This window comes from Panthera leo, chromosome C1, assembly GCF_018350215.1.
Source record: "Panthera leo isolate Ple1 chromosome C1, P.leo_Ple1_pat1.1, whole genome shotgun sequence".
NCBI classification, from domain to species: domain Eukaryota; kingdom Metazoa; phylum Chordata; class Mammalia; order Carnivora; family Felidae; genus Panthera; species Panthera leo.
This window is the reverse complement of record NC_056686.1, coordinates 134550500-134577530: the sequence shown is the minus strand read 5'-3', so window position 1 is coordinate 134577530 and position 27031 is coordinate 134550500. Positions and strand designations below refer to the sequence as shown.

The 27031-nt window shown below is 39.0% G+C and overlaps 1 protein-coding gene across 5 annotated transcripts in view; it reads left to right on the top strand.

The window, feature by feature from the left end:
• ZEB2 (zinc finger E-box binding homeobox 2) overlaps nt 1–27031 on the top strand; it is a 134608-nt gene that overhangs the window by 102194 nt on the left and 5383 nt on the right. For all 5 annotated transcript variants that reach the window (XM_042948692.1, XM_042948695.1, XM_042948696.1 and 2 more), the window contains 6 exons: nt 12805–12993; nt 13718–13932; nt 16561–16669; nt 17601–19570; nt 20981–21161; nt 26947–27031. The exon at nt 26947–27031 is cut by the window's right edge. In XM_042948692.1, coding sequence (XP_042804626.1) covers nt 12805–12993; nt 13718–13932; nt 16561–16669; nt 17601–19570; nt 20981–21161; nt 26947–27031 — 2749 coding nt within the window. The remainder of the gene's footprint in view (nt 1–12804; nt 12994–13717; nt 13933–16560; nt 16670–17600; nt 19571–20980; nt 21162–26946) is intronic.

Genomic DNA, 27031 nt, shown 5'->3' with positions numbered 1-27031 from the left:
CGTGAGTTCGAGCCCCGCGTCAGGCTCTGGGCTGATGGCTCGGAGCCTGGAGCCTGTTTCCGATTCTGTGTCTCCCTCTCTCTCTGCCCCTCCCCCGTTCATGCTCTGTCTCTCTCTGTCCCAAAAATAAAAATAAAAAAAAATGTTGAAAAAAAAAATTAAAAAAAAAAAGAAATGCCAAATCCTGGGGTGCCTGGCTGGCTCAGTCAGTACAACATGCAGCTCTTGATCTTGGGGTTGTAAGTTGGAGCCCCACGTTGGGTGTAGAGATTACTTAGAAATAAAATCTTTTTAAAAAATCAAAATGACATGAAAGCAAAATTTATAAATAAATAATTAATAGCCTCATTAGCTATTCAGATCAATAGTCACTTAGGGTGACCCTACGAAGTTTAAGACATTTTGTTAGACATCATGAAAAATACAATGAATAGTCACTGTCATTAAGGACTTACCTTCAACTGGGTGAAAAAAACAATGGTAGATGAATAAGAAATGTGTGTAAAGTGCTTAGCACAATGTTAGACATAATAAATGTTCAGTCATTGCTAGCCGTCATTATTATTGTTATTAATATTATAACAATATGTGGATTAAGATGTTTTATTTGAAATCAACAAGCTATGTAGTTTCGAGTGAAAGGTGTTAAATATTGCAGAGGGTTTTTGACAGTGTAGGGTCAAATATTGGAGACATGAAGATAGAGAGCCTTAGAAGACCACAAAATTCAGAGAACATTTTCGTCAGGAGAAAGGCTTGTTAAACATGGTTCTGTGCAGAAGAGAAGCATGGAGAAAGTTGAAAATGTAAAAGGAGACTGGGTAAAGGATGGAGTAAGTTATCAGTAGTTATGAGGAAGTAGCATTAGAGAGTAGCCTTGGCTGTGGGCAGAGGCACATCTTTTTTAGCAGTAGGTTCAAAAGAAAAATGGAGAATGATTATAGAGATTCTGGTCGAATTTAAGGGTAGTTCAGAGAATTCACGTCATATGGGTTGCATGCACTGTTTGAGGTAAGTAGGAAAAGAGATGATCAATTGACAGTAAGGAAAGGGAGTGGGGTTGGAATCTTGAAGAATGGAAATTTAGAGTAATTGCAGTGGACAGTGTATGGAGGTTCAATTCCCATCATAAAAGAATATCCCATTTGGATAACATGGACTGAAACAAGTCTGTATGATTATTTATGTTTCTTTAGACATTTTTGATACTCTTAGGCAAGAATGGGGCTGGATTTTCGCTTGGCAAGGCAAGAGTGACACAAAAATAAGGGACAGGGATGGAAATGATTTCAAGCTCCAAGGTGAACTGAGGCAAGTAAAAGAAGACTGGGTGAAATGGACAGGAATACTGGTCATCACAAGGAAGGACCTTCATCCAGGGAGTGAGGAACTGAACGATGGGGAAGGGCAGAAGGTTGAAATCTTCTGGTTTGTAGGGATAGAATCGTCCCGGGATGAGCTCCACACCAAAGTGTGACCATCCCTGTTGTTAAAGAGCCTCAAAGCCCTGCGAAGCCAGGATCTCCCTGGACTATTTGTTGAGCCATGAAGTTTCCCAGAATGATAGTAATGGCAGCCTGGGGTAAATACAACCAGGGGACAAGTATCATCTTACTTAAGCTATGCAAGTAGCGTCCTAAACCATGATGGCAAAAATGGATTTAGAGCTTCAGAAAACTGCAGTTACAAACTGGAGGTTTTTTGAGGGTAGAGGTTAAGTTTGCTCTGCTCCAAATTCCCTCTAAATGGGTACAGTGTTCATACAACCTTGATGGTTGACAGGTTGTTTGTTGAATTAATGAATAAATGAGCAAAACCAACAAATGGACAGAAAATTAATAACATAGGAACATTGGTTAGAAATGGCCATGTGAATTGAGGAGTGTGTTGACCCATCCTCTTTGCTCTGTGAGCTTTGACAGAGGACAGCAGGAGCGGCTGTGCTGGAAAGGTCTGTGAGGGATGGGGTATTACTATGACAGGACGACACAGTTTCATGTAATCTGAAGAAGTGAAACGCACGTAGGGGGGTATCATTAAGCATGTGGGGGGATAAACAAGTAATATGTGGAATGGAAAAGCAAAATGAACCATGAATAAAGGATTGGTCTTTTTTTTTTCTCTAGTCCTAAGTCAAACTTGAGACATTCTTTATTTACTATCAAGTTATTCCATACTGAGTGCCTTTAGAAACACGATTAAACATAAGGACTATCTAAAGTAGGAAAACAAAATCCTTAAGTATTAAATGGAAATTGTAAGTAAGCATCTTGATTAGAGAATTTGAGGAATTTTTATGATGTTTTCTCTTTACCCCAATACACTTGGATGTGGATTGCCCAGTGGGGTGGGGTGGGGGGTAGGGAATGAAACAAGTGTATAGGATTCAGAAGTGCAGGAACATGAAGGGAAAAAGTTTAAAATTTCATCTTTTATTTATATTGAAGTCAGCATTCACCATGGCTTTCCCCCATACTAATTTTATGGTGTTATAATGTTGTCATTTAGAACTATTTATAATGCCGGCAATGTTGTCAGCATCTAGGACCTCTTCAAATCATGTCACATCAGTTAGGCATAATGAAGAACTTAAAAGATGGGTTTCTCTCTCACTCATTCTCTCTTTCTCTCATACTGAGTCACTATGATACAGTGGAAAGAGTAATGGGTTAAGAGTCAGGATACATGAATGCTCCATCAAGCTCTTCCAGAAATTATTTGTCTAACTTTCTATGAATCATAAGCCTCATCTATACCTTAGTTGTATCATCTGTTAAAGGAGGAAATTAGACTAGAAATTTTGGACTCCACCCCACCATACCCTTTCTTCTGATGAATTTTTGCTGGGAAGCATCAACAAAGAAAACAAAGCACCGGCTGAGCTAGTTGGCATGGGAAGGGGATGGTCCTGCCTCATGGTATTATACCCAGGGCCCTACATTTGGAAGGGCTTTGACTTTGGTTTAATGTTCTGCTGTTGTCATTGTGCACTGGGCCCCACAAATTATGTAGTGTAATTAGTCCTGCATATAGCTCACAAAATGCATTAGGATAATAGCAGAGTATACGCCAGAATGGGAAGGGGTGGGATCAGGGATTCACCACCACTGAGAAATGCCAGCTATGTCCAGGTTTACCAGATTCTTCTGAGTTCTGAGGGGTCTCCAGAGCAGTGAAAGACTCTAGACCTAGATTGAAAATCTCGCCTAAGCAAGAAACACCACGTGTCAAGGTATAACTCCCCTAAAATGGTGATATTAATGATAAGGTTAGGAGGCTGGCAAGTGGTTTGGCCTCTTTAAATACAAATTCTGTGCATCACATCATTCTCATAGAAGAAAGTGGGAAAAAGAGTACGAAATTTTCTGTACCATTATTATCCTCTAGGTTTAATAACTTCCAATTTCCTCATATTATTTTTACATGGAGTGTAAATTAAATCCTTGAACTTTTTAAATATTTTTTAATCTTTTTAAAAATGTATTTAAGTAATCTCTAGACCCAACACAGGGCTTGAACTCACAACCCCGAGATCAAGAGTCGCACGCTCCAACAACTGAGCCAGCCAAGTGCCCCTAAATTAAACACTTTAAATTAGCTATCTTTATTATGTGGGGAACAGAAGCCACACAAGTTTGATCATAAGTTATTTCTCAGCAAGAGTTGAGTGGATGTGTAGTGTTACTCAATTGTGCAAGATCAGTTTATGAGATCATTCAATTGACACCTAAATACTCAAAGGAGGGAACCATACTATTATAAAGCATGTCGTTTTCTTGTTGTTTATAATATCTGTCACACTCTTATGTGTTGGGGGAGTCTTGTCATCAGGTATGTCATGAAAATCCTCATTTGGGGGCGCCTGGGTGGCTTGGTCGGTTAAGCGTCCGACTTCGGCTCAGGTCATGATCTCATGGTCCGTGAGTTCGAGCCCCGCGTCAGGCTCTGTGCTGACAGCTCAGAGCCTGGAGCCTGTTTCAGATTCTGTGACTCCCTCTCTCTCTGCCCCTCCCCTGTTCATGCTCTGTCTCTCTCTGTCTCAAAAATAAATAAACGTTTAAAAATAAATAAATAAATAAAAAATAAAATAAAATAAAATAAAATAAAATAAAATAAAATAAAATAAAAAAAAAAAAAGAAAATCCTCATTTGAAGATTTTTAGTTCACTCCGTACAATAAGTTTTTAAAAATAAACTAGAGAGGGGCACCGGGATGGCTCCGTCCGTTGAGCGTCCAGCTTCAGCTCAGGTCATGATGTCACAATTCGTGGGTTTGAGCCCCGCATCGGGCTCTGTGCTGACAGCTCAGAGCCTGGAGCCTGCTTCGGATTCTGTGTCTCCCTCTCTCTCTGCCCCTGCCCCATTCGCTCTCTGTCTTTCTCTCTCTCTCTCAAAATTGTAAATAAACATTAAAAATAAATTAATAAAAAAATAAAAAATAAGTAAATACAGTAGAGAAAAAGAGAGGTTTCGAGGACAGAAAAACAGATGTAGCACTTGGTTAGACAGGAGGGCCATGTTCAGACTGTAATCAGTGTATACCTCCTGGCTGATGAATGCTGTGGTTTTATTAGCTTTGTTTGTGATTAGCAGCAGCTATCTCCACTTAACAGCAAGGGTTCCCACAAGAAATAACTGATAGCCCAAGCTTCTTGAGTGACTCCTTCATTCATTCCACAAACATTTAATAAGCACTGTTTTCCTTGTGAAGCTGTCAATGGTTTCTAGTCACCTCCAAAATCTTAATCTGTGTATATGCTGCCTTCATCAGAAAGCTATGTTGCTTTGAGTTTTTAATTGAAAAGAATATAGATGAACCTCTTTAGGCCTAGCCAGTGAATAAAAAAGCAAATTGATAGGGCAATTAATTAATTGAAAGTATGGAATTCTGAAACTTCAAGGATACCCCAGAAAGCATATACCAGCTCATTTCACAGATGAAGATACTGAGATTAAAAATCACAAGTTGCTGAGCCAAAATGGGTTGCCCAGGGACCATGAACCTGGTCCAATCGGTCAGTTATTGAGCATTAGCTGTGTGCCAGGCAATGTACCAGGCACTCGTGGTACAAAGTTGAATAAAACGCAGTCTGCCCGCAGGTCAACGAAGGGTTACAATGTAATGTGATAAGGTCAGCGATTGAGATATGAAGATGATGTTTAGTAAGTGCAGAAAGAGGTTATAAATTCAGGTAGAGATCCTCAGGAAGGCCACATGATATGGGACTAATTCTGAGCTACTTCCCAAAACCATGTTACTGAATACCTTCTTTACCTGGGTGATGCAGATAATTGAATTCCCAGGGCAATGATTCTTAAACTGGGCGTGCATCAGAACCCCCTGAAGGGCTTGTCAAAACACAGACTGCTGATTCTGTTTTGAACAAGCTCCCAGGTAATGCCGATGCTGCTGGCCTGGAGACCACATTGTGAAAACCAGTGTCCTAGAACACCCTCAGTTGTTGTGTGTCTCTACAAAAAGCATATAAAAAGAGTGCGGATTTGCTGGGCAAGACACCTTACTTTACAAACCCCTCTAACATATCATAACAGAGTTTAAGAATCTTTTCAGTAATATACCAAGTCCAAAATTTTAGATTACACAGTAATGTGAAAAGTCAATACACTTGAACTTACTTGAGATTTTTTTTTCCTTTAAAGTCATGGATTCTGTACCAATACATAGCAATCAAAACTGTCTCAAGGTTAGTAGTCTCTAAATCTTGATGTTCACAAACCCTTAATATAAAACCTCACTTTGAAATTAGACTGTGTCCCTGACTGGGCTGCTTCCTGCTGTTTAGGGAGACATTTGATCCTGCAGAGATCTCATCCCCACCCCACCCCCATTCCTTCTGCCACTCTCTCCTAAAGTTCTTACACTTGGGGAGCTCCCATTGAGGCGCGGAGAGATGGACCCAGACGCTGTGCTAATTCCCAAGAAGAAAAGAAAACTTTGTCGCTCTTAAGGAGCCTTCTCTGTCTCTGCGCACACCTCTGTAGCAGTCGAGGCTCTGTGGGGCTGCCTGCCGTGTAGCAGTGTGATGAGAAAAAGATCGTCCTCTTCCCTCACAGCTGTTTTTAGATATCTGGTGCCAATATGTATTTTGGAAGCCTTCTACAGAAAGGCACACATGCATTTTTAATGGTAAAATGCTTATGTTCATTAATTAGTCAACTTTAAACAAGGTAGCCATGAGAATTTATATACCTCAACAAATGCTGAGTATGAGCTTCTTTAAAAATTCAATAGAGAAGACTAAATTTAAAATAATTTTCCATGTTTTCTTATCCTCTAAAATGTTAGTAAAGAGACTATTTTTCTAAGAGATGATGAACACAGTTACCTAGATTTGTGATTGCTTCTTCAGGTCCCTTTACCTTGACGTATGAAGTGAGTAAATATCAGATTATATGATATGTACATAATTTCTACATTTTGCTGAGAAGTATACACACACACACACACAATCCTCTGTTACATGTTTATATGTGTATATTGCAGAACCACAAGCATTTCATGTACATATCTCTAAATATGAGAATCACAGAAGCAGGAAAGCAATTATCAATCAACACCATTGGATCCTCATCCCAAAGCCCACTCTCTGGCATTAGTAGGGACTCAATAAACAGTTATTAAACAATGGGACGGATGAATGATTCTACTCGGTCTCTTACATGTATTTACTTCAGCTTTTCTCGACCCTCCAAGACGTTTTCTTTTCCAAAAGAATTACTTATTCATTTTATGTTCATTAAAATGGCTTAGCATAATATTCAAACATATTTCTTCAGTTTTTTAATGAAAATTGAAAACATGTGGGGTACTAGATCAGTTATAATAGAGTACATGAACACATGCTCATTACAAATAAAGAAAATAAATGGCAAAAGGATGGAAGTAAAGAGGGAAACAGTAAAAGAGAAGGAATAAGTATTTATGATTTAACTATTTGTAAACACTAAGCAAACCTCGCTTTTAAGTATCTTTGAGAAAGTGTCCTAAAAACTCGATTATGGGAGGTGACTGATTTGAAGACCAATATATCTCTTTTATTTAGAGTTCTGTCAACATCACTTGATTTTTTAAGGAATAACTTTAAAAGTCAATCCATATTTATATTTATCATTATCTAAAAATATCAATATCTAAGATAGACATAAAAGTATTTATGCAAGTATCATTAATAAGCAATATTAGTGGGGCACCTGGGTGGCTCAGTCAGTTAAGCGTCCTACTCTTGATTTTGGCTCAGGTCATGATCCTAGGGTCGTGGGATCGAGCCCAGTGTCAGACTCTGCTCTAAGTGTGGAGCTTGCTTGGGATTCTCTCTCTCTCTCTCTCTCTCTCTCTCTCTCTCTCTCTTTCTCTCTCTCTCTCTCCCCCTCTGTCCCTCTCCCCCACTCGCACATTCTCTCTCTCCCTCTAAAATAAATAAAATGAAAAATATTTTTTAAAAGCAACATTTGTAAGGGTGAACAACATACTGACAAGAAATGTGAGGCTTTTCTAACTTGAAGTGACCTAGAAATTCATCCTAACAATACTAAAATACACGTGGTGATGAAGAAACATTTTTAATTAATGCATTGTTTTGGTTTTTGGTTTTTTTTGGATAGAGAAAAGTTTACCTGACCTTAGGGGAGGTTGAAATATTTGCAAGACATTAGGATAAATTTTAAGACTAAATGCAAAATCTCTGGAGAAGGTATGGGAAGAAATCACTTGAGGTTTCTTGTGAATTTTTGTTATGGTTTGATCATAAATATCATGCAAATATCCTTTGTCAGTGTGTTTTGGCAGTTCTTCCAAGGAGACCAAGGAGTAAAGAGGATTACAGAAAGAAAAAAAAAAAAGGGAAAAGGAAGCTGATTTTACAATAGAAAATGCAGTGGGGAATTCTGTAACTTTCTAGTGAATTTTCTACCTCATTCCTATGTCCACTATACAGTATTACAAAATCTTTGTAAAAACCAAAAATGTAAACTTCTGTATACAACCAAAACTTTATCCTTCTCAACAAGTTTGAAAGTAACCAAAAATTAATCCCATTGTTTGTTCAAATATAACAAGTGGGGTGATTTTGGATCTTAGAGACTGAAACACATATAGTCTAAAGTAGAAAGGGGAGTTTTTCAACTCACAGAATCTAAAGAGGATTGACAACAGAGCCACTAGAAGGACACAGGTACAGCTTGGCCTCAGGAGCAAATATAGCTAGAAATGTACTATCAGGACTTGCCATCTTGTCTTTGCTTTTCTTTGTATACCTGCTTCAGTCTCTTTCTTCATAAATCTTCTTACCTTACAATGAGATATATCGATTCCTTTGTTCTACGTCTTATAGCGGCAGTTACTTGAGGGAAATAAATTCTCTTGATTCTCTCTTTGGAACAAAGTCCTAAAATCATAAGCAAATGATTTACTGACTCAGTTGGATCCATTGGCTACCCCTGAACCAATCAACAGTTTGGCCTGGAGAATGGAGAACTAAAATAAGTTCATTTTAGGTGCAGATTAAGCCATTGTAGCTAGGGGAGCAGAATCATGCACTAACATGGCAGCTCCCTTGGGTACCATAAAGTTTGACAGTAGAGAATATGGGGGCCGATGCCAGGCAAAGGAAAATGTGGTACTGAACGGGAAAACCATATGTTTCAAGTACCCATAGCAACACCAAGGGAAAACCACATTATACCTGTGTTGGTTAGACCTAGACTAGTTCATGGAAGTCTAGAATCTAGACCACTTGACTCTAGACACATGACATATATAGGTAATAGCATACCTATACCGCATGAACAAAATCTTGATGGAGCAAATAGATTTAAATGATGGAGTGCTATCTTCTTCATTAAATTCTTTTTGAATAGTCAACTGAACCCTTTTGAATTCTTGCAAATATTTATGGCCATCACTAAACAGTTTATTCCATAATTGTTCTACAATTGCCTGAATAGCAGGTCTGAATTCCTAGCTCAACTGTGGGTATCTTATCTTATGCTTCCTTTTATTAGAAGACTTCTACACCAAGACTAATGTTAAGCACGTAATTTATTCCACATTCATTCCATAAATGATTCTTGAGAGCCTACTAATTTCTAGGCAATATGCTCAAAGCTCAGGATACAAAGATGATCAAAGATGATCCTTAAGGAGAGAATATGATTTGATGTCTTTGTCCCAATCCCATGTGACACTGAAACCTAGCATACCCAAATTTGATCTAACAAGTGAATTGCCTCTCCAAACACTAGTAGTGCTTCTAGATGCAGTTTAGTTTGCCTATCCAGAAAAATCTGAATTTTCCTCCTGTTTAAGCCAAAAGGCTATTAATGCAAATCCGATTGCATTTGCATTTGGTTACATTTCTGATGGAAACATTCATATGCAAATGAAAATTCATGAAAAGATAGCCAGATAATTCCAATAGTTGCTGAAATATCAAGATAAAATTAGGATGTTAAAATGTCCATCCATCCATGTTTACTAGGCTTCACTAACGATTGTCAAGTAGGACAGTGTTCTTGAAAAGCTTAAGTAAGTCATGCCTTAAACATTTGACAACATTCTAATAGGTCTGGGTTTAGAAAGGAGCTGCTATATTATTTCCTACTGCCACAGTGCTGAAAAAGAAGTCAGTCCCTGGTCAAATCAGTCAAGTTGCTCAAAAGTGGTTCATCTTTGATCCACCATTTTGTCCCCCTTATCTTTTCTTGCCCTTACAAACAAAAGGTGATTTTTGATAGATGTAAAGTCACTTCGATGATCCAAAACAATGAACAAAGAGTTTGTGCAAGTTGTCGTTTCTTCGTACCCTCTAGAGACTTAATGGTGCAAGTTGAATGACATTCACTACCAATAAATACCATTTGGAAAGCATCTATGGTATCACGAGTATACCCATGGAAAATTGATCTGAATCGATGTTCATATTCTTTTCAAAGATTTAAGACTTGGGGGTACTTGGCTGGTTGAGTCAGTAAAGCATGCAACTCTTGATCTTGGGCTTGTGAGGTCAAGTCTCATGTTGGGTGTACGGATTACTTACAAATAACATCTTAAGAAATAAATACATACATATTTAAGATTCTAAAAAAAGATTTAAACAACTTTTGAGTTATAAAATCATAATCTACTATTACACATTCCAAACTTGTATTTGAAGGAAATATGGGTGTTGGAATCAGACTGTTGCTCTTGGTCAACTTGTTAGAACCTGGAGCGCAAAAGAGGTCATACTAGTCAGGATCGTTAGCACTCAGTTTAATAGTTTACAAAGTGTGATGCTCTCCAGTTTTCTTTTATTTGGTACAAGGTTTTAGTTCATAGTTTCAAGTGTTTTTAGAATTCTGGTGTTCTCTGCTTTGGTGACTGTCACCTATCATCCATCAAATTGGAAAGCTTGAACCTAAGGAAAGATCTTAGCCTCTCCCTCCTTAGTACACCCAATCCTTCCCCCAAGCCTAGTGTTTTTATTTAAGTATCTCTCAAGTCTAGCCACTTCTCATAGTCTCCATCACCAATTCCTTAACTTTTATCTTTGCCTGTTTTATGACAAGACTCCAAATTGGTTTCCCAGAATCCACTTTTCTCTTTCTGAAATCCCCACCATACTACGTAGCTAGAGTTGTCATTTAAATATGCAGATGGGGGGGGAGGGGGAGCCTGGGTGGCTTTGTCGGTTATGCCTCTGACTTCAGCTTAGGTCACGATCTTCCGGTTCTGTGAGTTTGAGCCCCACATCAGGCTCTCTGCTGTCAGTGCAGAACCTGCTTCAGATCCTCTGTGCCTTCTCTCTCTTTCTCTCTCTCTCTCTCAAAAATAAATAAAAAAGCATAAAAAAATAAAATAAAAATGCAGATAAGGGGTGCCTCGGTGGCTCAGTTGGTTAAGCCTCCGACTTGGGCTCAGTTCATGATCTTATAGTGTGTGACTTCAAGCCCTGCATCTGGCTCTGCACTGTCAGCATGGATCCTCGCTTAGGATTCTCTCTCTCTCTGTCCCTCTCTGCCCCTCCCCTGTTCGTGCACGCTCCCTCTCTCAAAAGAAATAAATGAATGTTTTTTTTAAAAATGAAAAAAATAAAAATGCAGATAATTCACAACTTCATCCAATCATCTCCTTGCTTAATACCCTTCAGGGGCTTCCTGTTTCTCTTAGAATAAAACTCAAATCCTTAACAGGGCTACCACACACCACATGTTCTGGTTCCTGCCTGCCTCTCTACCCTCACATCATATTGCTTCCCTTTTGCTGTCTGCACTCAGCACTGTCTTTTTAGATAGTGATACTCAGCATGCTCTTTCCAGCCTCCTTGTATGTGCTGCTCTTCCCCAGCTTCTAAAGTTAGTTGACTTCATGCTTTCTCAATTAAAGTTTTCCTGATCTTCTAGACTCCATCAGGTTCCACCCGCCCCCCCCTTCGTAGGACCACACAACTTCCTTGAGTAATATACATGTGAGTTTGTAACATTGTTTTTATTTTTGAGAAAATGTCAGTTATACTGATTGTTCTCATGTCTTCCTGCAGGATGAAAATGAATCTGTTTTTTGCTTATCAAATCAAGCCCTTCCCACTTTCTGTTCTTTGCATCTATAATCCACAAGTTTGTAACAGTGAAGGCACCAATAAAAATGAAATAAAAATAAGCATCGAGTAGCTCAAACATCATCCTGCCACAAACTGTCAGAGATAATTAGTATCGCAAATACTTTAATATCTTATATGGCAGAGAAGGTGAGGTGGGGAATATAGGGTGAACGAAGCTTAACTGCTCTCAGAAACTATGAAAGTAGGGCTCCACCCCCTAATTATACTAGCAAATGACTTTCATCCACCTACTTAGGGTGGATACTACCATACCAGCCACACTCCCAACACTGGCTTATGCATAAAACTTTTTATTTAGGGTATTTAAGCCACAATTTATTGCAGAAACATATCTAGAAGTTTCAAATATACAAAGTCTTGTGACACAGTTGCTGCAGTTGATTTACAACTATTATCCAATTCATGGGAATGGAGTCATAATTACAGAAGTTACAAATCTTCAAAATCACACAGCACAATAGCTGTTTCTTTTGCTTTTATTAAGCATCTCTGTTCATTTTATTTTACTTCTGATTGTGAGCTTCATTTTATTTTCAGGCAGCTTTAAAAAATACTGATAAGGAAAGATAAAGTGCCACATCCCATGACTCTTTAACAAAGTCCCATTATTATCTCTCTAGGAATATCTGTCCTTTCACATCTGTGTCAGACTGTGTAGTCCTGGCCACCTGTGATGTTCAGAGAGTGGAAGGTTAAAAGCTTATATTTAGCAACAGGATGTATCTGTGGTTAAGCACTTTAAGTTTAGCGGACAATAAAAAATTAAATATACCTTTCTCAAAAGAAGAGGAAGTTTTATATAGACTGTTATAGTAGCTTTGAGCTCATATTATCTCTCATGTTATGGGTCTTAGAATGTAGTTCTGTTTTTTTTTTTTTTAATTTTCCCTAAAAAAATTTGAAAAATGTCTTTCACTCTTTGTGAATTATGCAGACTAGTATTCCAGGAAGGAGGAAAAAAAAATGTGCCTATTTCACTTAAAGCAAAGTGTCTTTTTTTTTTTTTTTTTTTTTGCATGTATTATTCGATCAATAACCGGTCACCTGCCACACTTCTTACAAATAAATTAGGTGTGTGTGGTCTTTTTTGCAAGTCAACGTTTCGTAGTAACCGTGATGTGCGTAGGCTTGGGCTACCCACGAAGAAGGCCCTGCAAAGACGCTTCTTCTCCTTTTGTGATTTCAGTCAAGAATGCAAATTGCACATCAGACTTTGAGGAATACTTTGCCAAAAGAAAACTGGAGGAACGCGACGGCCACGCAGTCAGCATCGAGGAGTACCTTCAGCGCAGTGACACGGCCATTATTTACCCAGAAGCCCCTGAGGAGCTGTCTCGCCTCGGCACGCCAGAGGCCAATGGGCAGGAAGAAAATGGTGAGGCTGTAATTCATTTTTAGCCACTACGCTGACCTCTGCAGCTGTTACAATTACAAATGCACTACATGCCTGGGTGTTTACCTTAAAATTTGAAGAACAGCTGCAGAGGCATGGAATTTCATGAGCAAAGATTAGAACTGTAATTTTAGGGTATTGTGAAATTTTTTTTGTCAGCAAATTTGTGTCATTTGTACATCCAATAAAGAACAAGAACAATTAGAGCCTATTCCTAAGAGATAAAAATATCGGAATTGATTCCTAGGTTTCTGAGATATTTCACTTTGGAGGAACACAAAAAAAAAAAAAAAAAAGAAAGAAAAGAAAAGCAAAAGTTTAGCAACAGTGACCCTGCCCTTCTTCTTCTTCTGACACCTGAAAAGCTCTCCCACGCTGTGAATCCCCGAGTCCCATGTGACCAAAGGTTTTACTCCGAACTGTCAGTCGCCTAAAGAGAATTTCCTCCTTCATCAGCTGTTTAAATTTCCCCCCAAAAGCGCCCCGTAATTAATTAACTTCCCAGCGCAGTGTGAGCTGATTCCGACACGTCTGCGCCGGGTGTGCGAGGGGCCCGGTGCGCGCCCAGGCCGAGGGCGGCGATGGTGCTCTGGCCGAGCAGATTGCAGGGATTCCTGTCAGACCATCCCGGGCAGGCAGCCCATTAGCTGCCATTGATTTACTGACCTTTTGGCCTGCTTCTCTCCCTCTCGTCTCTCGGCTACAGACCTGCCACCTGGAACTCCAGATGCTTTTGCCCAACTGCTGACCTGCCCCTACTGCGACCGGGGCTACAAGCGCTTGACGTCACTGAAGGAGCACATCAAGTACCGCCACGAGAAGAATGAAGAGAACTTTTCCTGCCCTCTTTGCAGCTACACGTTTGCCTACCGCACCCAGCTCGAGCGGCATATGGTGACGCACAAGCCAGGGACAGATCAGGTGGGGGGTTGGTTTTAAGTGATTTCTTTCTATAATAACCCCTTAGAGAAACGATATTGCTTTGATTGGCAATCATTATTAATTTTTCATGGCATTTTGAAGATGCAGATCTTTTAATGGTAATAGCTTTAATTGAGGTCTAAATGATTTTTTGATGGTCTCTTCTAATATGATTTAATAGTCTTATGTTCACGATCGAATGAGTGTGTTAATTTCTAATTTAGAAATTTTATTTGCACTTTAACTTGACTTTAGTTTCATTTTTATGTTCCACAAAAAGTGAATGAAATTGTAGCATTTTAATTATACATTATTAAACATCTCAGCAATTTTAATTCCATTTTTCACCTACTTTTACTCGGAAAAAATTTTTTTCATATGGGATCTAAGTCATAGTAAAAGAAGTGTGCATTTCTTTCGTTTGTCACACAACACCTTCAATTACTTAGAGTATTTTTAGAAGCTGCTACTAGTTTATGAAATCTAATGAAGTGTTTAAAAAAATCAAAAGGCATATTACACACATATATAAAATAAACTGATGAATACCGAAATATTGGGCGTGTATTTAAAATGATTCCTTTTGATTCGTTTGTCTGTGGCTAAATGTTAAGATCACTCCGCCTCTGTTGACTTGTTTGTGTTAAAAATAAAAACTCTCTCTTGAACAGGTAAGCACAGCCTCTTAAATCCTTAAAGTGGTGGAATACGATTGATTCGTCCCTTACGTGGGTCCCAACAGGGTCCCCTACATGTTGTGGCAAAACTGCTCTCTCTGTTCTCCTAGGAGAATCGACTGCAGATTGATATTATGTGTTTCAATGGCAACAGAAATGGTGTGCCTGAAGTCCCAGTAACTGGCCTTACAGATCTGGAATTCTCCCATATAAGCCTTGCTACCATATCTGTTTTAAAAATTATTAAGCAGGATATTCTATAAAATTCTTACATTGCTTTTTTCTTGTGGGCATTATTTTCTTTGAATAAGGAAAATGAGGATAATCAAACACAATCAAGAAATGGTGATGATACTATATTATGGAATTTTACTATTGTAAAAGAACAGCTCATGAAAATCATTCCATTTATAGCTGATTGGGCTTGTCACCTGAACGTTTTTCAAAGTTCAGTTACAAAAACTATGCTTGCATAGTTACATTTATGTAACAGTTTATCTCCCCTTGCTTATATGCACAAAATCTCTAGGAAAAAAAAAGTGCCTAGATATTTATCTAGCATAACTGCTTTAAATTTCACATGCAGAAGTGTGATTGTGTTGGCGCATTATGAATGGTAGCTTTGGTGTTGAAAAGTCCCCTCATTTGCTCATGGCATTTACAATTAGTAAATTAAAATGATTGTATCATATTAACAGTGGCACAACTAAAGTTTATAGTAGTCCTCTGAGGGCTGTGGGGGGAGACAAAGCAGCTGTTGCTGTTTGTTTATGCAACTCAGCAACATATGAGCGCTGGTCCCTCAATGGCGCTCGGCGGGCTGGGCTCCGCTTGATCTTTGAAGGTTGCTGCTGTTTGAACAAACCTCCCTGTGTCCCATGTAACACCATCTGTCTCACTAGGAATGTGGGAAGATTCAGCACACCCTAGCAGTTGTCATACCGTTTCTGTGCTGTCTTTTTGCAAAAGGCTTTTGTGTCATTGCTGCTTGAAAAAGGCTGACCTCCTACCTTGAGCATCCAGAGTGGATGACTGTATTTTTTTTTTTTTTTTTAGAATTCTAAGTCACAGAGCTTTTTTTCCCTTGTTCAAAAAGGTCAGCTGTGTTTGATTATATCTTTGCTGCTTTTAACTTGTCTTTTCAGCAAACTTTTCTTCTTTTTTGTCCCTACTCCCTAGCACACTACTAAAAAGGAAAATGAAAAGTCGTTGAAGTCTTTCCTACTGGCCTGTGATAAAACTGCTCAAGCAGCTATAACCCAAGATGTTGTCTCTTACATTTGATAATGAATCAAATCTGATATGCAGCACATCAGGAAAAACAGGGTTTACATTTGCTGCTAGCACAGTGAATGGGATATTTAAACATGCTTATCGTGTAATGAAATATTTATAGTCAAGAATTTTTTTGTTTGTGTATGTGTGCTTTTTTTTTCTTCTTTAAAATTGATATTGCTTCAGTATGAGATACACTTTTACCCTGATACAGAAAATTTGATAAAATTAGTTCTTTGCATGGGGAGTTTTGGGGGAGGCTGTTTAGAATTTTCAGGATAATATTTATTTATTTCCTTGACAAAACGGTTACATCCCAACAGAGAATCTTCAGATTTTAAAATGTGCCATAAACACAGAGAACCACAAACATCTTTACAATTATACTTTCTCATCTCCAAAGGCTCAAAGAAACATTTCGGAAAAGAGACTACAGAGATAATTCTAAAGCAAGTGTTGGATGCGCATGTGAAAGCCCTTTTTTTTTTTTTATTTGTTCCAATTTTATTGCCAACATTATCACTTTTATTGCAACTCTGAAAGACTGGGCAAATAAATAAACATGCACTCAAACCTTTTGGCCTGTCTGAAAAATAGAGGCCTTTTAAAAATATTTGTAACAAATTTCCTTTGTTCCTCCTGCACAAAACTGATGTCAGTCTTTCTCCTTTTATAGCACCAAATGCTGACCCAAGGAGCAGGTAATCGCAAGTTCAAATGCACAGAGTGCGGCAAGGCTTTCAAATATAAACACCATCTGAAAGAACACCTGCGAATTCACAGTGGTGAGTAGCAGAGGTGCTGGTGCTCACATTTGCATTTTGTGCCATTAGGAGAGTTTTAAAAGATTGTTTGAAATTTACACAATCCTGTTTGTAGCTTTTTGGAACTATGCTTTTATTTCATAAACCGTGCGGGCCTGCTCTGCCTTCCTGAGACTGATGGTACCACCAATAGCGTGATCTTACAAATCAAAGAGGAATGCTTAGACTTCCTAAAAATTGCAAATGCTTTGATTTGTTACAAAATCTAGAGGCTCCTTCTCGTCCTTTCAGACACTCTGCTACAGATTAAGTATTTCTGACCTGAAGAAACTCAGCTGGCAAATTCGGAAGGGTATTCATTTTCGATACCTAACCATGAAAGAAAAAGTTGAAGAATTTTGGATGAGAGCTTTTGTATGATAAATGTTCCTTGATTCCTGGGAGCTGTATATTACAGAACAGCATCCTACCACTGAGATTTCTTCTTTATAACTATTTTGATAGCTCTGCCAAGCATTTTATTACCAAATTGGATGCTATTCAAAGGACTAGTTGGATTGGTAGAATCAATGGAATCTCTACAGAGTTGATTAAAGCCATGGCTACACTTCCCTTTAAATACTGTGACATCTTTATTGTGCTATTGACCACACATTAATCTGACACTCTGTTTAAATAGGAGGCTGCCGATGGCAAGACAAGATTTGGGATCTTGGCTGAAAAAGGCATAGATAGCCCTCACCTTCCACTGCTAACATCTTGAATTATGTTCTCCCAGGGTAGATAAAACCTAGAAACAGTTACGGCCACATAATTCTAAGCTAAGCACCTAGAATGTAGAGGTACCCCATTCTGTTCCTTCCATGTGGTTTCACAGATTCTTGTATTGGCAGACAATCGTCATTGTTACCCAATCAAAGAAGTGTAATGTTAATTTTGATTATCATTTTAGGTGAAAAACCGTACGAGTGCCCAAACTGCAAGAAACGTTTCTCCCATTCTGGTTCCTACAGTTCACACATCAGCAGCAAGAAATGCATTGGTTTAATCTCTGTAAATGGCCGAATGAGAAACAATATCAAGACGGGTTCTTCCCCTAATTCTGTTTCTTCTTCTCCTACTAATTCAGCTATTACCCAGTTACGAAACAAATTGGAGAATGGAAAACCACTTAGTATGTCTGAACAGACAGGCTTACTTAAAATTAAAACAGAACCACTAGACTTCAATGACTATAAAGTTCTCATGGCCACACACGGGTTTAGTGGCACTAGTCCCTTTATGAATGGTGCACTTGGAGCCACCAGCCCTTTGGGAGTCCATCCGTCTGCCCAGAGTCCAATGCAGCACTTAGGTGTAGGGATGGAAACCCCTTTACTCGGATTCCCCGCAATGAATAGTAACTTAAGCGAGGTTCAAAAGGTTCTACAGATTGTGGACAATACGGTTTCCAGGCAAAAAATGGACTGCAAGGCTGAAGAAATTTCGAAGTTGAAAGGTTATCACATGAAGGATCCATGCTCTCAACCTGAGGAACAAGGAGTCACTTCTCCTAATATTCCACCCGTAGGTCTTCCAGTAGTGAGTCATAATGGTGCCACTAAAAGTATTATTGACTATACATTAGAAAAAGTCAATGAAGCCAAAGCTTGCCTCCAGAGCTTGACTACTGACTCAAGGAGACAGATCAGTAATATAAAGAAAGAGAAGCTACGTACTTTAATAGATTTGGTCACTGATGATAAAATGATTGAGAACCACAACATATCCACTCCATTTTCATGCCAGTTCTGTAAAGAAAGTTTTCCCGGCCCCATTCCCTTGCATCAGCATGAACGTTACCTTTGTAAGATGAATGAAGAGATCAAGGCAGTCCTGCAACCTCATGACAACATAGTCCCCAACAAAGCCGGAGTTTTTGTTGATAATAAAGCCCTCCTCTTGTCATCTGTACTTTCTGAGAAAGGAATGACAAGCCCCATCAACCCATATAAGGACCACATGTCTGTACTGAAAGCGTATTATGCTATGAACATGGAGCCCAATTCTGATGAACTGCTGAAAATTTCCATTGCTGTGGGCCTTCCTCAGGAATTTGTGAAGGAATGGTTTGAGCAACGAAAAGTCTACCAGTATTCGAATTCCAGGTCACCATCACTGGAAAGGAACTCCAAGCCGCTAGCTCCCAACAGTAACCCTCCCGCAAAAGACTCTTTATTACCCAGGTCTCCCGTAAAGCCTATGGACTCCATAACATCGCCATCCATAGCAGAACTCCACAACAGTGTGACGAATTGTGATCCTCCTCTCAGGCTAACCAAACCTTCCCATTTCACCAATATTAAACCAGTTGAAAAATTGGACCACTCAAGGAGTAATACTCCCTCTCCCTTAAATCTTTCCTCCACATCTTCTAAAAACTCCCACAGTAGTTCTTACACTCCAAACAGCTTCTCTTCTGAGGAGCTGCAGGCTGAGCCTTTGGACTTGTCATTACCAAAACAGATGAAAGAACCCAAAAGTATTATAGCCACGAAGAACAAAACGAAAGCTAACAGCATAAATTTAGACCATAACAGTGTTTCTTCATCATCTGAAAACTCAGATGAGCCTCTAAACTTGACTTTTATCAAGAAGGAGTTTTCAAACTCAAATAATCTGGACAACAAAAGCACTAACCCAGTGTTCGGCATGAACCCCTTTAGTGCCAAAACTTTATACACAGCTCTTCCTCCACAAAGCGCATTTCCCCCTGCCACTTTCATGCCACCAGTGCAGACCAGCATCCCTGGGCTACGACCATACCCAGGACTGGATCAGATGAGCTTCCTACCACATATGGCCTATACCTACCCAACTGGGGCGGCTACTTTTGCTGACATGCAGCAAAGGAGAAAGTACCAGCGGAAACAAGGATTTCAGGTAATGAGACCTATCCTTTTGCTCCGAACAGAGGAGATGAAAACTATATTAAACCGTGTACGCGCACGTAGGGGGAAAAAAGTCTTAGTGAGAAAACCAAGTGCCGTGTTTTCAGCAGACATGGCAGTTTGTTTTCACTTGAACCTCAAACTGAGTGGGCTAGCCAAATAAGTGGAGAACCAGTGGAACACTGCTCTGTGGAAGCACATGTGCCCTAAAAAAGAGGAAGATTTTAATACCTGTTTTGGAGGTTTATTTAGATTGATCTGTATGTTTTTAGAATCATACATCGATAGCAATATTGGACAGGGCTTACGTAGACGCTAAAAGTTACCATTTGCAACAGTCGCATACTTGTATAGATGTTCACAATTTGCAATCATTACATGTACAAATTTGACATGTACTTGGTCTTATAGAAAATCGTGTATTTTGAAGAGTATTTTAGAAAATATTTGTGCATGCCACTTGACTTCTTACGTAGTTTTCGAACCAGTAAGTAATTTATGGTTTTCGAATACAAAAGCAGGTATGTTTTAACAACACGGATTATAATCCCTATTTGGAAAATAGGAGCACAAGGAGCAGTGTACCTTTGTAACAGCTGTTCCAGGATTCCAATTTCCAGTGCATCTGCCCTCTCTGTAAATGTATTTAAGCCTATTTAATCTCCTCTAATATTAATTAGTGCAAACGTAGTCTAAGAAAACTGAACTGTGAGCTAGCAAATGGAAATGTATGTTATCATGCAAGTTTGCACTCCTTTGGATCAAGACAAAATAAATATCAAGAAATTTAATAATTTACTGATCCACATTCATTATTGCTCAATGCTGAAGGCTGTTTTAACATAGATAGAACATTGATAAAAAGTGTTATTAATATTCCCTATTTCAAATTAGAAAATTAAATATAAAAATATAGCTTGAGGCCTTTAGTTGGTAGACATACATTTAAATAGATTGCATAATAATAACATTTTGTACCTAAATATAAAATTCAATTAAAATGGGGTTTCTACAGCTACAGATCATTTCTAAAGTTAACCACGCTGGAAAACACACAAATTCCGATGTGTAATGTTCACTCATGGATATTTCCCGATATAAAGAAAACTAAGGATTTTAGAAAATGTTATGTTTTTCTCACCTTCAGAGTTGACTGTGTTCTACCCTTGAAAAACAATGAGCTGTACCATGTAGGGCAGAGAGGGTTTATATTTTTGTGGAAATGTGAGACCTCATCCATTATTCGTGGAAAGTAATAGGTTTAAAGCAAACAAACAAACAAACAAACGAGATCGATTAATAGCCAGCACTTTTGAGGTTCTCCAAATGTCAGCCTACGTGAAGTTGTTTGGTATAAACACAAAGAGAAGAGACTGTGTTGAACTATGTGATTATATCACAGGGAGAATTGCTTGATGGAGCACAAGACTACATGTCAGGCCTAGATGACATGACAGACTCCGACTCCTGTCTGTCTCGAAAGAAGATCAAGAAGACAGAGAGTGGCATGTATGCATGTGACTTATGTGACAAGACATTCCAGAAAAGCAGTTCCCTTCTGCGACATAAATACGAACACACAGGTATGAGTGACTTTGACTAGCTAGTTAGAGCTTCCCGGCCTGCTGTACATTTCATAATATTTAATGAGTACACTTGTGCAACATAAGATGGAACATATGCTGATACCTTCAACAAGGAAGAAATAATGCTTTTGCCTAGCTCAGTAGGACTTTTTTGTTGCCTGTTTATTGGATCATTCGTGTGTTTATGCGTGTGCTTGTCTTCAGATCTTTCAAGTTAATCTGGAAGCCAAATTCACAAATCCCGTCAAAGGTATATTTAAGTGGCCAGGGCAATGAAATGGCATGACACAGCCCCGCTACTGAAAATGTGTTCCGATTCCTCAGTTGTAGTGACTCTGTTTATGCGAAAATTTAATGAAAAATTCAGCCAGTCATATATTAGTTTGATCACCCAAACTCCAAGTAAGCTACGACTTGGAGGTAGTTCTGTTTGGTTTTATAAATTGGCCATTTTTTGAATAAAGCAGAAGTGTCAGGACTGGGAGAGAGAAAGGTATAAGTCAAGTAAGCTGCCAGACGAGCTACTGAAGCTACTTCTATTTGAAAGATGACAATAAAACTTTCTAAATTTAATTAGCTTATTTCCAATGCATGCATTACCGATTAGGAACAATCATACAGAGTTGACAAGATCGCAGCCTAGTTCTTCCCTCTGAGTGAGTAGAGAGATAGTGGGTTAATCTTTCAAGCCAAGGGAGAAGTACCATAATGCGGAGCAGCATTGGTTCCCACAATCCCAGATCTGCTCCGCAGCCCCGTGGTGGAGCTACACCTGTGCTCGCTCCCTCCCTCCTTCTCCTTCCACCTTTGACCACAAAGCAACCCAGCCCCATCCCTGTCCCTAGTCCCTAACCTGTTTCCAACTTTTCTCCTCGGGATATTTGGCATGCTGTACTGGCCCGAGATGGGAAAAGGAAAGAGTGTAGGTCCTCAAGCGAAATACTGGCAGGGGAAATGATATGAAAACTCTCATTTTAAACGAAAAAGTCTAGTATCACACATTTTAACATAGGGCAAAAAAATATTAGCCTACCAATGCTTTTGGGGGGAAAGTGATGAAAAGACAAAAAAGATAAGAGAAGGTAATGTGAACACTTTCTGCTGTATTCTGACTAAGTACACTGCGCCCTTTTTAGTATTTGAAAATATCCCTGGGAAGCACTCGTCCTCATCATCTGCCCTTGTCCCTCCCTGGGCATGTGCGGGAGGCAGCACAGTGACCAGGACCTGCCCGAGTGGGGGGAGGTTGGGTGAATAGTAGGTGTTCAGGGTATTTGTGAAGAGAACAAGGTTGGTAAATAGCAGTACCCTTACTGCAGCCACACCAATTCTCTCTTTCTTCAACTGTCTGATATTAGTTAATATTGTTTTAAAAGCTCAACTAATGATACTCCAAAGACAACCTAGTTTGAAAAGCAAATCCCGATAGTTTCTGCACTTGTGTGATATAATTCAGTGTTTGAAACGTCAGAATTTTCCTGTATTTGTCTTTTATCCTAGATATCATAGATGTTTTCTTTAGTACCAAGTCCTATTTAAATATTTATGAAGATATTTTCATATCTAAATTTACTTTAATATTGTAATCAACCTCAAATATATTTTGTATTTCATTATTCAGCTACAATAGGCACATCACTGAAGGCATCTTTCCCTCTCTGATTGATTTTATTATATGACCATATGCAAACTCTATCATTTACTACATGGTGAGTCTAAAACTTTTATTTTAGTGAGGGCTATCATACATATTGACATCCAGTCAATATCTTTATTTCTTACAAATGAGATAGTCCATAAACTTCATAGGCATATAGATAGTTGAGAGACCCAAAAGTTGACAAACATAAATATGCATCATCAATTTGCAAAATATGCTGTATTTTAAAAAATAAAAATAAAATGTTCCGGTTCCTTAAGATGTAAGAAGATCTGCTGCCTGGAAGTAATGTATAGCAACAAGATGTTAATCATCCAATGGGTTCTTTAAACATGTGATTAGTTATCCTCCCGTTGGCTTCCTAGCTTGTCAAGTTTCCAGTGTGTTAACTTTTTGGTCTCTTGACCAAACATCTCATGACATTACTACTGTCAGTGTATTAGGTTCCATCAATGTGAAGTTCTCCATGACTTTTCTCGCACTATAATGTACGTAAAAATTTAGTCCATTTCCCTTCTCTAATTGGGCCCGGAAGCCTTTTGTTTGTTTATATTAAGCACTAGTAATGCTTTGGGGATGTACTAATGTGAAAATTGCAAGTGAAAACAGTCTTTGGGTTGACTGAATCTAAGGTTTGGGAAATGAAGCTGAATCATCATTTGGTTACGTGCTAACTACAAATGTGTCATTGATAACGTGTGTTTGTTGCATCTCTACAATTTAACATATAGAATGGCTTAAATTAAGAAGGAAATTATGAGCTACCTATTCTTGAGATCTTGTGCTCTTTTACCTTGACCTGTTTAATTTATTTCCTAGGCAGACACCAAAGACATAATGCTTAATTTCCCTTACCCATGGCGTATGGCTTGCTCGCTTTTCCTGGGGCCTAGGCCTGGGATCGGGACTGGGAGACAGAAAGGGAATACTCTCCAAATGTTGACTTCAACGGGATTAATTGTCACAGGCCAGGACTGTGAAACACAAAATCTGAAACTCCCGTTAGACCCTGTCAAGAACTCCTTTGTATTCCACTGCAGTTTAAATCTGACATGTCTTGAGTAATTTCTCTATTGAGACATTGTGGTAGGTACTCTTAACCCTACCTTATTCAGAAAAGTAATAGAAATATTTCTACTTTTGAGTAGATAAAGTCAAAGTTTTAAATAAATTACCGACTTTGTTTCTCAGTTATGTGATAATATTTTTCATACCACAAACCTTCCATTTATTAACTTCAGTTATCATTCTAGCTGTCAGGTGAATCATGAACTTTGAGATTAGAGAAACAAAATTACCCTAAAAAAGTTTTGATTCACTCAGTGTCAAGTTGGATGTTTTTCTGAATCTTGCCCATATAGAAATTTAATTCCAGAACATCTTGATTTGAATCAGGTAAACCAGTCAAACAGATTTAAAAAAGATGAACATCCAAGTCAGGTCTCATTTAAATTGAATGTATTAAATACTTACTAGTGACACTTCTGGAGATTAGTAGACTATTTCATCAAGATACAGGTCAGTCCCCCTACACTTACGCCCAAATTCTGTCCTTTGCCTGGGATAATAGCTGTACATTTCATTCTCTCGGGTTGCCAGTTCATAATGTAGAATTAATATATTTAAGCATTTCGTTTATTATGGATTGAATTCGTTGAAAATCGATTGCCTGCAATCATAGAATACCTATATAATAGACTGCAGTTTAATGGGCATCCCCCAAGCATTTCCACCAGGCCTTGAGAGTTGTCCTGGAGAGTGTGTGTTCTCTCTCAGGGCATTGCTCTGTATTTTGTTTCTTTGGAAAAGAGAGAGCCATACCAACTGTGGCAACTGTGATGTTCACTCACAATTATTCACAGCCGATCTGTGAAGTCACCTAACTGTCCCACTTTTCTCTGCTCCTGAGCTGATGAGACATCCAAAGGAGGCTGTAGGACAGTTCCACTCAGGCATGCCCTAGCAACTAAAGCACCAAGAAATTTTCCATCTACCACCTGTCTTCTTTCCTTCAGATTTACTTCTTCCATGTACTCTTCTTATCTTGCTTATAACTTGAGAATTATTGAGCATGTATGGATAAAAATGAATAAAATTACCTAACATTAATTGAGTGCTTACTACGTGCAATCCTCGTTCTAACCAATTTACCTATGTTGTCTCCTTTACTCCTTATGCCTGGATCACAAGTTGGGTCCCCAAAGGATCCTCAGGTCCTTTTACTTAAAGGGACCCTGATCTTCAGAGAGGTTAACAGAGAGGTTACCTGTGTTGCACAGTTAGTACGAAAAGATGGATTTGAACCCAGGCAGTCAGACTCCAGAACCCATCTCCCGTATTTAACACTGCACCATCCTGCCCTGTGAATGAATCGCTACCATCAGAAACGTCTTACCCGTGCTCCTGCTGGCATCCTTTTCTTTAAGGTTCAAGTACACACAAGAGAAACCAGATTCATACATAGTGACTTGAAGTCTTCTGGCAGGCCAAACCTCTGTCTTTTTCCCAAATATACTTCTGCTTCCTGTTAAATTACCTTCCCACCATGGTGGTCTTGTCAAATGGAAAAGCATGCCACCTTTCCAAATTCTTGGCGCTCCACTGGAATTCTCTTCCCTGTTGTCCAGTTTACCTCATTCAAAACATCTTTTCCAAAAGTTAAAAAGTGGTTCCTCTGTGGTCTGAGTTATGCTTTTTTTTTTTTTCTTCAGGCCATTAGCTGCCTTGAAGTAGATTACTAAAATCTTCCTTATTTCCAATACAATGAGTAATCACCAACAAATATTTTTTCAATTTCTTCTCTTGCAGGTAAATAACTTCTTCCTACTCTAGTACTGCGCCTTACCACATCTGTCATCACTAAATTTATATTGGACGTTCCAGTAAGATAAAGACCATTAATGAAATAACATATAGCAGCCTACAGCATTTTCTAAATAGTAGCATGCCCCAGAGGCATTCAATAACATTATTAAAGATATTTGATTACTAATTGAGATTGTATATCACCATAGAACTGAATACCTGAAGTGTGTAGAATGGGTTCCTAATCTTATAACATGACACTTAGCAAATGAAAATGGGGTTGAGTCTACTATTGCTGGTTTTTAATTTAATTTGCCGAAATGCAGGTTCGTATGAGGAAATACAATCACATAGCTTCGTGTGTTATGATAACACCTAGTGCTCTATACGACACATTTCTGACTTTAACTCTGGAGCATCGGTCTGATAAAAAAAAATTTTTTTTGTCCATTCTATTTTGGAAATAAACTTTTAAGTATGGCAGCTATGGAAGGTGTTGAAGGCATTCCAGTGCTATTTGTGGCCTGGAATCAACCAGATGTGTTTAGGCTTGGCAGTAGTTTCGAGTTCCAAACACTGGTTAGAAACTGCCTGGAATGCCAAAGGAAATACAGCATTCTCTAGCTGAAGAGTATTCTAACACGCCACAAGTGGCTGACATCTCATGGAAAACTTGAGAGGGAAAAACGCTATCGGGAATTAGCTCAGCCTCCATGACATCCATCTTTCTACTTTGTATTTTCAAATGATTTCCTCTCTAATTGCCCTTCTTGGAATCATAGGGCCCATAAGACATTCGTCACATCCGCTGTCCTCTGTTTCTGCTCCTGCCTCGCTTGGCGATCTGCTCCTGTTTGAGACGGAAGGCCCGTTTTCGAAGCACCCATTTGTGATGTAACCAGCACAGGGTGCCCGGGCCAACGCCGGCGATGATGCCGTCTTCATCACTTTCGTAGTCCTCGATTTCAAAGTGTAAGGGAGAGAATTACCCGCTAAAAACGCGTGCTAAAGCACTAGAAATTTCCGATTCAATAGGACATTTTTCGAAGTTTTTAATGAGGCAATTAGCAATTAAAAGCTTCCTCTCTGAGATTTCCCCTTTAGTGGCTTCCCAGTTTCTTCGTGTTTATTAATTGTATTGCATAAGCAGGCACTGGAGTGCCAGAGTAGGAGATGGAGGGGCCTCTTCCAGCTCGCCTTTGATTAGATTGAGGCGTGTTGACCTTTCAGCCCCAGTCTGGACACGTTTACAGAACTCTTGGAAGGAGGCCTCGTGCAAAGCCGCTAATCGCCCTGTGATCTTGTTCTCTCTCCCAGGAAAAAGACCACATCAGTGTCAGATCTGTAAGAAAGCGTTTAAACACAAGCACCACCTTATCGAGCACTCGAGGCTTCACTCGGG